The sequence below is a fragment of the Equus przewalskii genome, chromosome 9 (genome assembly GCF_037783145.1).
Source record: "Equus przewalskii isolate Varuska chromosome 9, EquPr2, whole genome shotgun sequence".
In the NCBI taxonomy this organism is placed as follows: Eukaryota; Metazoa; Chordata; class Mammalia; order Perissodactyla; family Equidae; genus Equus; species Equus przewalskii.
Window position 1 is genome coordinate 27,387,711 of NC_091839.1, and position 11,886 is coordinate 27,399,596.

The following is an 11,886-nucleotide window of genomic DNA, read 5'->3' on the forward strand; positions in this document are numbered from 1 at the left end:
ACCGGATGCTCGGGGCGGGGTGGGGGTGGTGGGCGAGGTATGGGGTTGGGGGGCGGTGCCTTCTGGGAATTGTAGTCCAGAGGAGGGGCGCACTGGCCGTGGAGCGTGAGACGCGGGACATGCTGGGAGTTGTGGTCTCTGCGGGCAGGCGCGCCGAGTGAGCAGCGCGGCGCATCATGGGAGTTGTGGTACCGGTGAGCGGGCGCGCGGGTGGGTTGGTCATTCCCGCACCTCCGAGTCCGCTCCCGGAAGTGTCCGCCCGCTGCTGGGGCGAGGTGGGTCTGGGTGGGTCCCGCCGGGATTGGGGCGGGAGAGAAACACTGCAGGCGCGGAAGCCGCGACGGTGCGGTGGCCGGTGGGAGATGCACAGGACCGACCCGCGGACGGAGAGTGAGGGGCTGACGACGAACCGCGCATTGACCGACTGACGGACTGTGAGCGCGGGACCGACGGGTCTAGTGTGGGACGGACTGACGGACAGAGCGTGGGACCGAGGGACAGACGAAGTGTAGAACTAACTGATTGAATGTGGACCAACTGACTGACCAGTTGTGTGTACGTGTCTGATAGATGGTGTGTCTGACTCATCTCGGGCGTGCTTCTGACTGCCAGCTTGGGAGTGTGTAATCGAATGACATGATGAGCGTCTGACCCGACCCAGTGTGCGGCCGACGGAGATGGTTGTTTGAGACTGTGTAGGTGGGTTGTGTGATATTGGGAGTGAGAGGGTGGGTGATGCCTGTGTGTGATTCGGGTGTGTCTGGGAGGCTCTGTGGATCTGACTGGGCGAGGTGGTGACTGAGAGATGATGAACGACTGTGTCAGGGAGATGCTGTGAGGCCTGCGTTTTCTTGACTGACCGTGAGTGACACTGAGAAATGGTGTGTGCCTGGGTATATTTTGGGGTATGGCTGACAGACTGTGCCTGAGATAGGGTGTGTATGTATAACTATGTCATTGACTGAGGTTTTATCAGAGGGACTAAAGTTTGGGTCATTTGCAGAGAGTTTATCAAGTATGTGACAGCAAATTTGTGCTTTGCCATGTCTGCAGCTGACATTGTGTGACCAGCGGTCGCTCAGCTGGGTTTGTGGATATGTCCCCCAGCACCTGCAGGCTTAAGTCTGGCAGGGGCTGTGAATGCATTGGATTGGGTGTTCACCGCATGCTTTCTGTGTGCCAGGCTGGTACTGGACGCCTGTCATGGATTGCCTTGGGTAACCTCGCAGCAACCCCCTGAGGTAGGTGTTGTTAGCAGGTTGATACAAGTGAGAAGTGAGAAACGGAAGGACCATTCTGCTCAGTTGGTTGAGTGGTCGTGGATGCAGGGACCTCAACCTGAGGTGAGGTCGGCATGTTGGGGGTGGGCCTAGGTAGGCCCACGTACATATTTCTCGGAGACTGTCATCAGGGATTTTCCAGAACAGGGCTCCAGGGGTGCAGAGGGATCTTGGAAGCTGTTGCTGCATTTATTGTCCCTGCCACCCTTGTTCCCCTCCCCTGTACAATTCCCCATGTCTGTGGATCACCATGCCCAGCCTTTCCTGGTCCCTCCATTTGCTCAGCACCTGTGTGCTGTGCACTTGCTCTGGGTCGGGCCCTGGGCACTGCGGCTCCAGCCGCCTGGTCTCTCTGGGGAAACACATGGTTACAACATGGAGCTGGGGCAAGAGAGCCCCGGGGCCCTGGAAGGATACATAGCCTACTCCCAGGTGCTGGGACGGCTCTTGGAGAAGATAGCCACTGAAGTGGGGCCTGGTGGACTAGAAGAAATTAGTCAGGTGCAGAGAGGGATTTTAGGACAGGAGAATAAAAGGGACAAAGGCTGAGAGGCATGGGGATAATAGCAAGGCAAGGTGATGAGAGGCTCCAGTGAGCTTTACGGTGGAGTTAGGAGCTAGAACGCAGCTTAACTGCAAGTTGTGGTCTTATTTTACTAACTCACTTCTCCCTGTGCCCAAGGCCGTGGCTCAAGAGCCAACACTTGTTATCTGTCTTTTTGATTATAGCTGTCCTAGCAGGTGTAAAATGCTGTCTTACTGTGGTTTTGATTGACATTTCTCTGGTAGCTAAAGATGTTGAGCATCTTTTCATGTGCTTGTTGGCCATTTGAATATCTTCTTTGGAGAAATGTATATTCAAATCCTTTGCTCATTCTTTTTTGTTTGTTTAAAGATTTTTGTTTTTTTCCTTTTTCTCCCCAAAGCCCCCCAGTACATAGTTGTATATTCTTCATTGTGGGTCCTTCTAGTTGTGGCATGTGGGACGCTGCCTCAGCGTGGTTTGATGGGCAGTGCCATGTCCGTGCCCAGGATTCGAACCAGCGAAACACTGGGCCGCCTGCAGCGGAGTGCTCGAACTTAACCACTCGGCCACGGGGCCAGCCCCTGCTCATTCTTTAATTGGATTTTCTTTTTATTATGGAGTTGTTCTACATATAGGTCTCTTACCAGATATACGATTTGCAAATATTTTCTACCATTCTATGGGTTGCCTTTTCACTTTCTTGATGGTGTCCTTCAAATCACAAAAGTTTTTAATTTTGATGAAGTTCAGTTTATCTCTTTTATTGTTTGTTACTTATCTAAGAAAGCTTTGCATTATTTTTAAGTGTATGTGGAACGTTGACCAAAATTAACCATACATTGGGTCACAAACCAAGTCTCAGCAAATTTCAAAGGATTGAAATTGACCAGTGCACATTTTCTGAGCACAACAGACTTAATCTGGAAATCAATAATAAGATAACTAGAAAACTACAAATTTTTTGGAAATGAAGCAGCAGAGTTCTAAATAATCCATGAGTCAGGAAGAAACCACAACAGAAATTAGAAAATATTTTAAAGTAAATGATAATGAAGATGCAACATCACACTTGTGAAGCTGTGTCGAGGGAAATTTTTACCCTTAAATATATGTACTAGAAAAGAAGAAAGGCTGAAAGTCACTCATCTAAGTACCCATCTCAAAAGCTACAAAATAGTTAGCAAATAAAGTGAGTGAGTGACCGTGCGGCTCCCCCCCGGCACGTGTGAGCGGGAGAGAGCCGGCTCTGTTGGGGGAGCTGGCCTCAAGCCGACCGGCCATGGGGTCAGACTGCCTGGGTTTGCAGCTCAGCAACTGCTCATCTGTTCACTATCTGGGAAACTCTGGGCATGTTTGCCTCCTCTGTGTCTGTTTTCATATGTAAAAAATGGAAAGAAAGTTCCCCCCTCCCGAGTCTGTTGTGAATTTTAAATGAGTTCCTATATGTGAGCCTTTAGAACAGTGCTCCACACGAGTGGGCGCCGTCCTCATTACTTTGGTCCCCTGTGTCTCTGTGAGAGGGAGTCACATCTCACAGGCCCCAAGCCCACATCTGCCCTGCTCAGCAGGTGTGAGGCGGGGCCCCAAGTTCCGCACGATGACAAAGTTCTGACCTTCCTGCAGACCCAGTTTCAAGGCTCCAGTCATCTCGTGTCTCACTGGGGTGCTGCTGCCCGATGGCCATCCCCAAGAGCCCCCTGAACCCTGTGCCCTGGGAACAGGATGGCTTCCTACGAGTGAAGGTGGAGGACGAGGAGGCTATCCTCTCCCAGCTCCAGGAACCCAGCCTTGGCCACACTGCCCACCCGGAGGCTGCACGTCTGCGCTTCCGGCACTTCTGCTATGAGGAAGCATCCAACCCACACGAGGCCCTGGCCCAGCTCCGCATACTGTGCCGCCAGTGGCTGCAGCCTGAGGCGCACTCCAAGGAGCAGATGCTGGAGCTGCTGGTGCTGGAGCAGTTCCTGGGCGTACTGCCCCCCAAGATTCAGTCCTGGGTGGGGGCCCAGTGTCCCAAGAGCGGCGAGGAGGCTGCCGTGCTGGTGGAGGATCTGACTCAGGCACTGGACAAGAGAGGTGAGGGAGAGCGACGGGTGGGTGTTCCCAGCACACTGGGGCAGAGCCTGGACTGGAACATGGGGGTGCAGGGTTTGAGTTTGGGGTCACTCACACCCTTGTTCTCACATCTGTACCTCACCCAAACTCTTACATGCCATGCTAAACAGATCTGTTCTGATTGCTAAAGACCAAAAGCCCAGCTCAAACTGACCTAAGCGAGTCGGGAGGCTTCTTGACTGTATCCTGGAGCCTGGTGGAAAGCATCAGGACTCTGTCGTCAGGGAACTGGGCTTTCCTATATTAGCTTTGTTCTTAGGTAGCTTCTCTCTCCAAAGGGGACAAAGTTGGTCCAGCAATGCCAGGCTTGTGTCTTACAATGTAGAAACACCAGGGGGACAACAGCGAAAGGCCCCTGGGCTGAGCCCCCTGAACTGGCCGGGTCTTGTGCTTATCTTTGGCTGTCCACATCCCAAGGACTGACATGAGCAAGGGCAGTTCCCCAAAGGAAAATGAAGCTGCTGGAATCAGATGAGGGGGCCAGATGCCTGAGGTGGGGTGGGGACAGAGACGCCAGGTGTCCCCATGCACCCCCTCTGAGCCCTCTCCATGCTGGCCTTCAGGATCTGGGTGGGTCAGACCTGCCCCAGGCTGGGGTGGGCACTGTCGTGAGACCCACACAGATGTCCCAGCCTGGGGAGGTCCCATGGGACACAGGGAGGACCCAGCCCTGGGATAGTAAGGCAGGAGTGAAGCCTTCTCCCAGAAGGGCCCAGCCTGACGGTAGCAGGGGTGCGAGTGGGGATGGGTGTGCCAGGTGCCAGGGAGGTGTGGGCTAGAGGAACATGAAGTCTGGAGACGCAGGAATCCTTGAGCCCTGGGAGATGCAGCCACCACTCTGCCTCCTCCTGGCCATGTGACTCTCTGTGCCACAGTTTCCCTGTCAGTAATGGGGACTGTGCTGCAGTACGCACCTCAGTGTCACTGAGGGGTATAAACGAGGCAGTAGTTGTGCAGCATGTGGGACGCTGCCTGGCACAGAGTGACATGCAGTAACGGTAGCTGTTAGGACAATTTGTCCAGCTCCTTGAGAAACAGACCTTTCTGGAAGAGGTTGGTCAGGTGCCCTCCCTTGGCCCCGTCAGCTACACCCAGGCCCATGTCACAGGGTTGGGGAGGGAGGGAGTGGTCCTATCCTCCTGTAGGGTCAACAAAGTCTTCAGAGAAAAGGGAAAACAGTGCTGAAATGACAAGAGCGAGCCTGTGGTCCGGGCAGAGGGAATGGTGGGGCCAGGGCCTGGTGGTGTGATATGTACCAGTGCATTCTGGGAAGAGAAGGGGGTAGGATCTTTCTGGAATAGAGGAAGAAAGGGGGAGGCAGGGCCCAGCATGGGGCTGGGGAGGATGGGGAGTGAGGGGAGACTATGGACCTCAAGGAGGAGGAGATGCTAGAGCTGAAATCCCAACGTGGCCACCAAATTAACTGTGTGATCTTGTACAGGTTCCTCAACCTCTCTGAGCTAATCATGTGATTTTGTACCAGTTACTCGAGACCCTCCCTCAGCTGGGTCTCAGTTTCCTTGTCTGAAGTGCAGTCGTGGCTGTGCCTCCTGAGAGCATCGTGAAGCTGAAATGAGGCAACAAAAGTTACCTGCTGCACTGGAGCCAAGCACAGGATAAGAGCCTGATAAGATGGCCAGCAGCCCTGGGAGGCGAGCAGTATAGCATCCCTCTCCTACAGATGGGGAAACTGAGGCCCAGAGGAGGGCAAGATTGCCCAGGGCCCTGGAGGGGGGCGCACTGTGGACTTGGGCGGCAGTCATCCCGCCCCTCCCCCCTTCCAGATCTGTCCCACAAACGATGAGGATTGCACATCCCCCGTGCCCGTGCGCCATCAAGGGGTGGGCAGGCCTCTACCCTCTACGCGACGTGGCTCCGGCAGCCCAGAGCCCAATCAGTCGGCACAGCACCTGCTGAAGAGCGGGGCTCCGGGAGGCCAGGGCGGGGGAGCGCTTCAGCCACTTGCCGCAGTGGCAGTTGTCTACTCGGGGTTCAAGATAGAGTCTACTGTGGGAAATGTCCCCACGCCGGCCCCCAGGAGGACCCCTCATGCAGCCAGTACCGGCTGAGCACCTGCCCCCGTGGCCTGGAGGGCGGGGCGGGGGTGACGGAGCCACCCTGCTGCACTGGGAGCAAGTGCGCAGGCGCCCGGCTGTCCGACCCCTCGCGCCTCGCGCGCTTTCAGCTCAGTTGAACCTCAGGGTTTTCCTTCTGACGCTTGAGCCAAGATCAGGAGCTTTGGAGAATGGAGAGTTTTGGGGGAAGGGGGCACGGATCGGAAACTGTGATGCAGTTTTTGATGCTGTGGGAGGACAGCCCTGTGTGCTTTTGTCATCTAAGACCCCAGATGAGAAACTTTCCTTTGGAAATGGGGCCAAATGTCAGGAGTGGCCACGTCTCCCCATGCAGAGTGAGGCCAGACCCCTGGCAGAGTAGGGGTGGCCTGGGCGGGAAGGAGTGCTGATGCTGTGGTTCGGGTCGTTTCAGGACAGGAGCCTGGAGCTGAGCTCTCCGAGGCCAGCTGCAAGCAGAGCGATTTGGAAGAGTCAGAGGCGTCAGACAGGGCCACCGAAACCCTTGTGGGCAGTGACTCCCTGGGACCCGTCTTTGGTGATGCCTGCGAAGCTGAGAGCAGCTCCGAGAGGCGGGCAGGACTCTCAGGGGAGGTCTGGACGAAGTCAGTTGCCCACAAGATGGATTTCAGGGAAACCTCAGGGCATCACATGGACACCCCCACAGACCAACCCAGCTGTGAATCTGGTGCCTTGGAGAACAGTCCCGACAGGTGGCCAGACTTCACTTCACAAGAGAAGACTCCTTCAGAAGAGAAATTCGATCCATCGGATGGCTGTAAGACAGCGCCTCCATGCACGGACTCAGGGAGGAAGTCCTCCAAGTGTGGCAGGTGTGGGAAACTGTTCCGGAGCCCCTCGGCCCTTGAGGCACACCGGAAGAGCCATTTTCGGAAGACACCCTACACCTGTGGCGAGTGTGGCAAAGCCTTCAGCCGGAGCACTCACCTGGCCCAGCACCAGGTCGTCCACACGGGGGCAAAGCCCCACGAGTGTAAGGAGTGCGGGAGGGCCTTCAGCCGGGTCACCCACCTGACCCAGCACCAGAGGATCCACACTGGGGAGAAGCCCTACAAATGTGGGGAATGTGGCAAAACCTTCAGCCGAAGCACCCACCTCACCCAGCACCAGCGGGTACACACAGGGGAGCGGCCCTACGAGTGTGATGAGTGCGGCAAGGCCTTCAGCCAGAGCACCCACCTGACCCAGCACCAGCGCATCCACACGGGGGAGAAGCCCTACAAGTGCGATGCCTGTGGGAGAGCCTTCAGTGACTGCTCGGCCCTTATCCGCCATCTGAGAATCCACTCTGGAGAGAAGCCGTATCAGTGCCAGGTTTGTCCGAAGGCCTTTGCGCAGAGCTCCTCCCTCATCGAGCACCAGAGGACCCACACGGGTGAGAAGCCGTACAAGTGCCGCGACTGCGGGAAGGCCTTCAGCCGCAGCTCGGCCCTCATGGTCCACCTGAGGATCCACATCATGGTGCTGCCGTGACTGGAGAGCCCCTGGGACACAGCACAGCCTCCCGTGGAGGCTCAACACCTGAGAGGAGCCCTCGCTTCCGAAAGAGCCCAGAGGAATAGGGTGGGTGATCGGTGAGTCCTCCAAAATGATAAGGTGCTTAAGGGCAGACTCTGGGGCTGTCTGGGAACAACTCTGCCTTTGAGGACTCGGATGGAGGCCTCAGAGCAGGGCCAGTCGGAATGAAGTTTCTATCAGGACTCTGTGGTCCCAAGATGCTCTGGGAAAAGGGGCTCCAGCTTCACATTGCCATGTGGCTGCTCTTGCCTGTTCCTCTCCTGCTCAGCGCAGGAGGGATGCCTGCCCACGCCCACCTCTGTGCCTTCACAGCTCCTCTTTCACTCCCCCTGTTCATGTCTGACTCCAAGGCCGATTTGTGGGTCTGTCTCTTCTGTGAGGCCTTCTCCAGACCCACAGTCTCTCACGTTCTCCCTGTCTCAAGTGAAGGCACTGCTTGACACTTGTGCGGCCTCCGTTGCTCCCTCCTGCCTCCTTCGACATCCCATGAATCATCAGCCCTGTTGGTTTTACCTAAAACTCACCTCTAGTCCATCTTCTTCACTATCGTGAGCTTATGTGAGCCCTCATTGCCTCACATCTGGATTCCCGCAGGAGTCTCCTCCCTGACCCCTTTCTGCCTTCATTCTCCACTCCCCACCCTCTGCTGTTTCATTCTCCACACTGGCCTCCAGGAGACTCTTTTTACAACTCAAATCTGATAGTGTCACTCCACAGTGGAAGGCTCTCTGATGCGTCACCTCCTACAGCAGAGATTCCTGAGTGGGTTACAAGTCTGCCAAGATCTAAGGTGCTTTGGGCCCCAAGCAACCTCTCCAGTGACCCTCATATGTGCATATGAATATTGTCATTTCTCTGGGTGTGCAGTGACATGAACATGGTTTCAAAGTACTGCCCCCTGGGATATTCCCCTGCCATTCATGATCGCTCGTGACATGGTGCCTGGCCTCACCTCCCTGCATGGTCCTACTTTCCCTCCACCAGCCACGTGGAACTGCATGTGGTTCCTGAAGAAGCCATACTGTTTCCTGCCTATGTGCCTTCTTACCTGTGCCTGGAATCCTCCCCTCCGCTTTCCTCCAAGATGTTTCAAATCTCCTCCCCAAAGTGTACCCACCTCCTCAAGCCAACTTCAGCCTGCCTCTGCTCCAGAGCGTTACCTCCTTACCTTGCTCACGCCTCCTGCCATGTTGTGTTTACTCCCTGCAGAGCTCACAGTCTGCTTCCCAAGGACACTGGGAGCTTCCACGAGCAGGGGCCATGTCTTATTCTCAGCATCCACAGCACACAGGATGCAATAGGCCCTGACCCCTGTCTGTTGAACGAATGCACTGTGGTACCTTCCCAGAGGCAGCCACCATGCTCCACCCTGCACTGTCTCCTTGCCAACTGTGGGCCCTGCAGGGCTGGGATGGTCTGATTTCCTCAGGGCCCCAGCACTTAGACAAACCTGGCCTGCAGTGGCCTCAATAAAACGCTATTGTACTGAGTCCACCCTTTCTGTCGCCCCAGGATCCCCTGGTGCCGTGGGCGCAGTGGTTGCCAGCGTCCCGTCAACGTGCTCCCTGGCCTTCCCTCACAGTTCTGTATCCCTGTTCCTCTTTCAGGGTCCATGTCTGTAACTGGAGGTCACAGCCTCTGTGCCTAACTGTCAGGGCATCAGTCTTCTTTCTCTGTGTCTCTGATGATCCCATCGCATGTGAGCCATCTGACCCACCACACTGTTGTGCACAGTCATCGCCACCTTCTCTCCCTGTCTTTTTCCTGTGTCTTGGAGTCATTCCCTCTGTGTCTTGAGTAAACAGAGACACAAAGACCGAAAGAGAAGTGAGGTTGAGAACAGGAAGGTTCTGGGGCCGGCCCGGTGGCACAGCGGTTAAGTGCAAACGTTCCACTTCGGCGGCCTAGGGTTCGCCAGTTCGGATCCCAGGTGCGGACATGGCACCATTTGGCACGCCATGCTGTAGTAGGCATCCCACATATAAAGTTGAGGAAGATGGGCATGGATGTTAGCTCAAGGCCAGTCTTCCTCAGCGGAAAGAGGACGATTGGCAGCAGTTAGCTCAGGGCTAATCTTCCTCAAAAAAAAAAAAAAAAGAGAACAGGAAGGTTGAGAGCCAGGGAGACAGGTCTGGTGTCAGGGTCTCTGAGAGTCCCAGAAACATCCAAACACAGGTACCGCCGAGGGGAGACTGAGCGAAAAGTCAACAGACAGGGAAAAACAGCGACAACAGGCACCCGTTCCCAGGGAAGTTATCGCACAGGCCTCTGACAGGCTGCAGGGGGCGGAAAAGACGTGGGCCTAAGGTCAGGCCGCAGAGCCCCACTCCTCCCGGTGCTGCTTTTGGGACCATGGATAAGTGACTTCCTCAAACCTCGGTGGCTGCTCGCCTATAAAGTGGAATCGTAAGACGTGCTTTGTACAGCACTGACCCCGGGCCTGGCCACTGGCTCTGACCTGTAGCATACGCCTCCACCTCTCTCTGCCCCTACTCTCCCCGTCTCTGTCCCTGAGGAGCTGAATCTCCCTCCCCCTGGTGCTCTGAGCATCCCCGGCACCCGCTTTGTTGTGAGGTCCGTGTCTGCCCATGTCGGTCTAAAGGGGGACAGGGTCAGGGGAAAAAAGGAATCTTTATTAAGGGCCTACATGTGTTGGCCAGTCTGCCGAATAATTTATATATGTCATCTCATTTAATCCTCACACAACACTGAGGGCAGCTCAACCATCCCGTTTGATAGAGGAGAGGACGAGGGGTCAGAGGGTGTAGGTGTCCAGCCCAGTTTACACCGCCAGATTCGAGAGCACATCCAAATACGCCAGCAATTTCAAAGCTCTAGTGCTCTCACAAACCAGGGAGGACAAACACCAGCAGACGGAATTTCTTTCACATCCAGACACGTGCTCTTTAGAAGAGACACCCCTCTGCTCTGCTCCTCTAAGTGGAAAAGCTGAGGGTAGAGGAAGAGGAAAGGATGTATGGGGCAGGCACGAGGCTGGCAGAAGCCAATGGAGCTGTGTTAAATTCAGACAAAACAGATGTTAATGCAGAAAAGCATTATTAAGGTCAGAAGATCACTCTATTTTTATAAAAGGAACAATGCATTAGGAAGATGTAATATTTTAAACCAGATAGGTCACAAGAGCCTTATTATGGGACAGAATCACAGTGAGAAACTGATGGAACCATAAGTGTGGCTAGAAATGCTGCCACATTCTTTGTGATGACAGCAGAGAGAATATTTAGGAAATAATGGCTGGAAATTATCCAAATTTGCCAACAGGTATAAACTTACAGGTTTGGAAAGCTCAGTGAACCCAAAACAGCGTAATCCCAAAGAAATCCATGCCCAGACATATCATAACCGAACTGTTGGAAACTGAAAACAAATTTAAAATTTTTGAAAACAGCCAGAGAAAAACTATGCATTGCATACAGATGGATACAAAAGATCATGGGTTTCTCATCAGAAATCAAGAAGGCCAGAAAACAGAGAAACGACATTTTTAAAGGCAGAAAAAAGGAGCTGTCAATCCAGAATTCTTTATCCAATAAAAATACACTTGAAGAATGAAAGCAAAATCAAAACGTTCTCAAATGGAGCAAAACTAAGACAGTCTGTTGCCAGCAGGCCTGCTCTAAAAGAAATGCTGCAGGGAGTTATTTTGCTGGAAGGGAAATGATCACATAAGGAAAACTGAAACTTCGAGAAGGAAGAAAGAGTAACAGATTTCAGATATTTGATCTTTAGCATATGTATGGCTGTTGAGAGCAAAACTGGTAACATTGTCAGGAAGGGTTTTCACCCACATTGATGTGTATGCGAGAACTACAAGGCAAAGAGGAGAGAGCATGAAAATTCAGTCAGTGATGTATTTGAGATTTGTACTTTTTACTGTATATAACTTATACCTCAAAGAAGAACCATTAGTGTACTAAATAAAATTTGTTTTAAAAAGAGGGCAGGAGGGGCCGGCCCCGTGGCCGAGTGGTTAAGTTCACGCGCTCTGCTTCGGAGGCCCGGGATTTCACCGGTTCGAATCCTGGGTGCGGACATGGCACTCCTCATCAAGCCATGCTGAGGCGGCATCCCACATGCCATATCTAGAAGGACCCACAGCTAAAATTACACAACTACGTACCGGGGGTCTTTGGGAGAAAAAGGAAAAATAAAATCTTTAAAAAAAAAAAAAAAGAGGGCAGGGTAAGAAGGTCTGTGTAGTAACACCGCTTCTCCTTTCCACTTCAAGTGGTAAAATTAATTCTAGGTAGACTGTGAAGAGTTAAGTACACATATTGTAATCCTTAAAGAAATCACTAAAAAAAAACTATACAAAGAGATGATAAAAAATTCA

The 11,886-nt window shown here is 53.5% G+C and overlaps 1 protein-coding gene across 8 annotated transcripts; it reads left to right on the plus strand.

Annotated features, from left to right (window-relative positions):
• The first annotated feature begins 161 nt into the window (after positions 1-161).
• Positions 162-11,489, plus strand: ZSCAN22 (zinc finger and SCAN domain containing 22). 8 transcript variants are annotated; one of them, XM_070558856.1, is made up of 4 exons: positions 163-275; positions 1,054-1,241; positions 3,430-3,882; positions 6,409-9,022. In XM_070558856.1, exons 3-4 carry the CDS (start codon positions 3,483-3,485, stop codon positions 7,485-7,487), a joined length of 1,479 nt encoding a protein of 492 aa, XP_070414957.1. In that variant the 5' UTR covers positions 163-275; positions 1,054-1,241; positions 3,430-3,482; the 3' UTR covers positions 7,488-9,022. The 8 variants fall into 8 exon arrangements, with proteins under 8 accessions (XP_070414962.1, XP_070414957.1, XP_070414960.1 ...); XM_070558859.1 differs by having other exon boundaries at positions 172-275; positions 1,184-1,241; XM_070558858.1 differs by having other exon boundaries at positions 252-434; positions 1,184-1,241.
• The last annotated feature ends 397 nt before the right edge of the window (positions 11,490-11,886 follow it).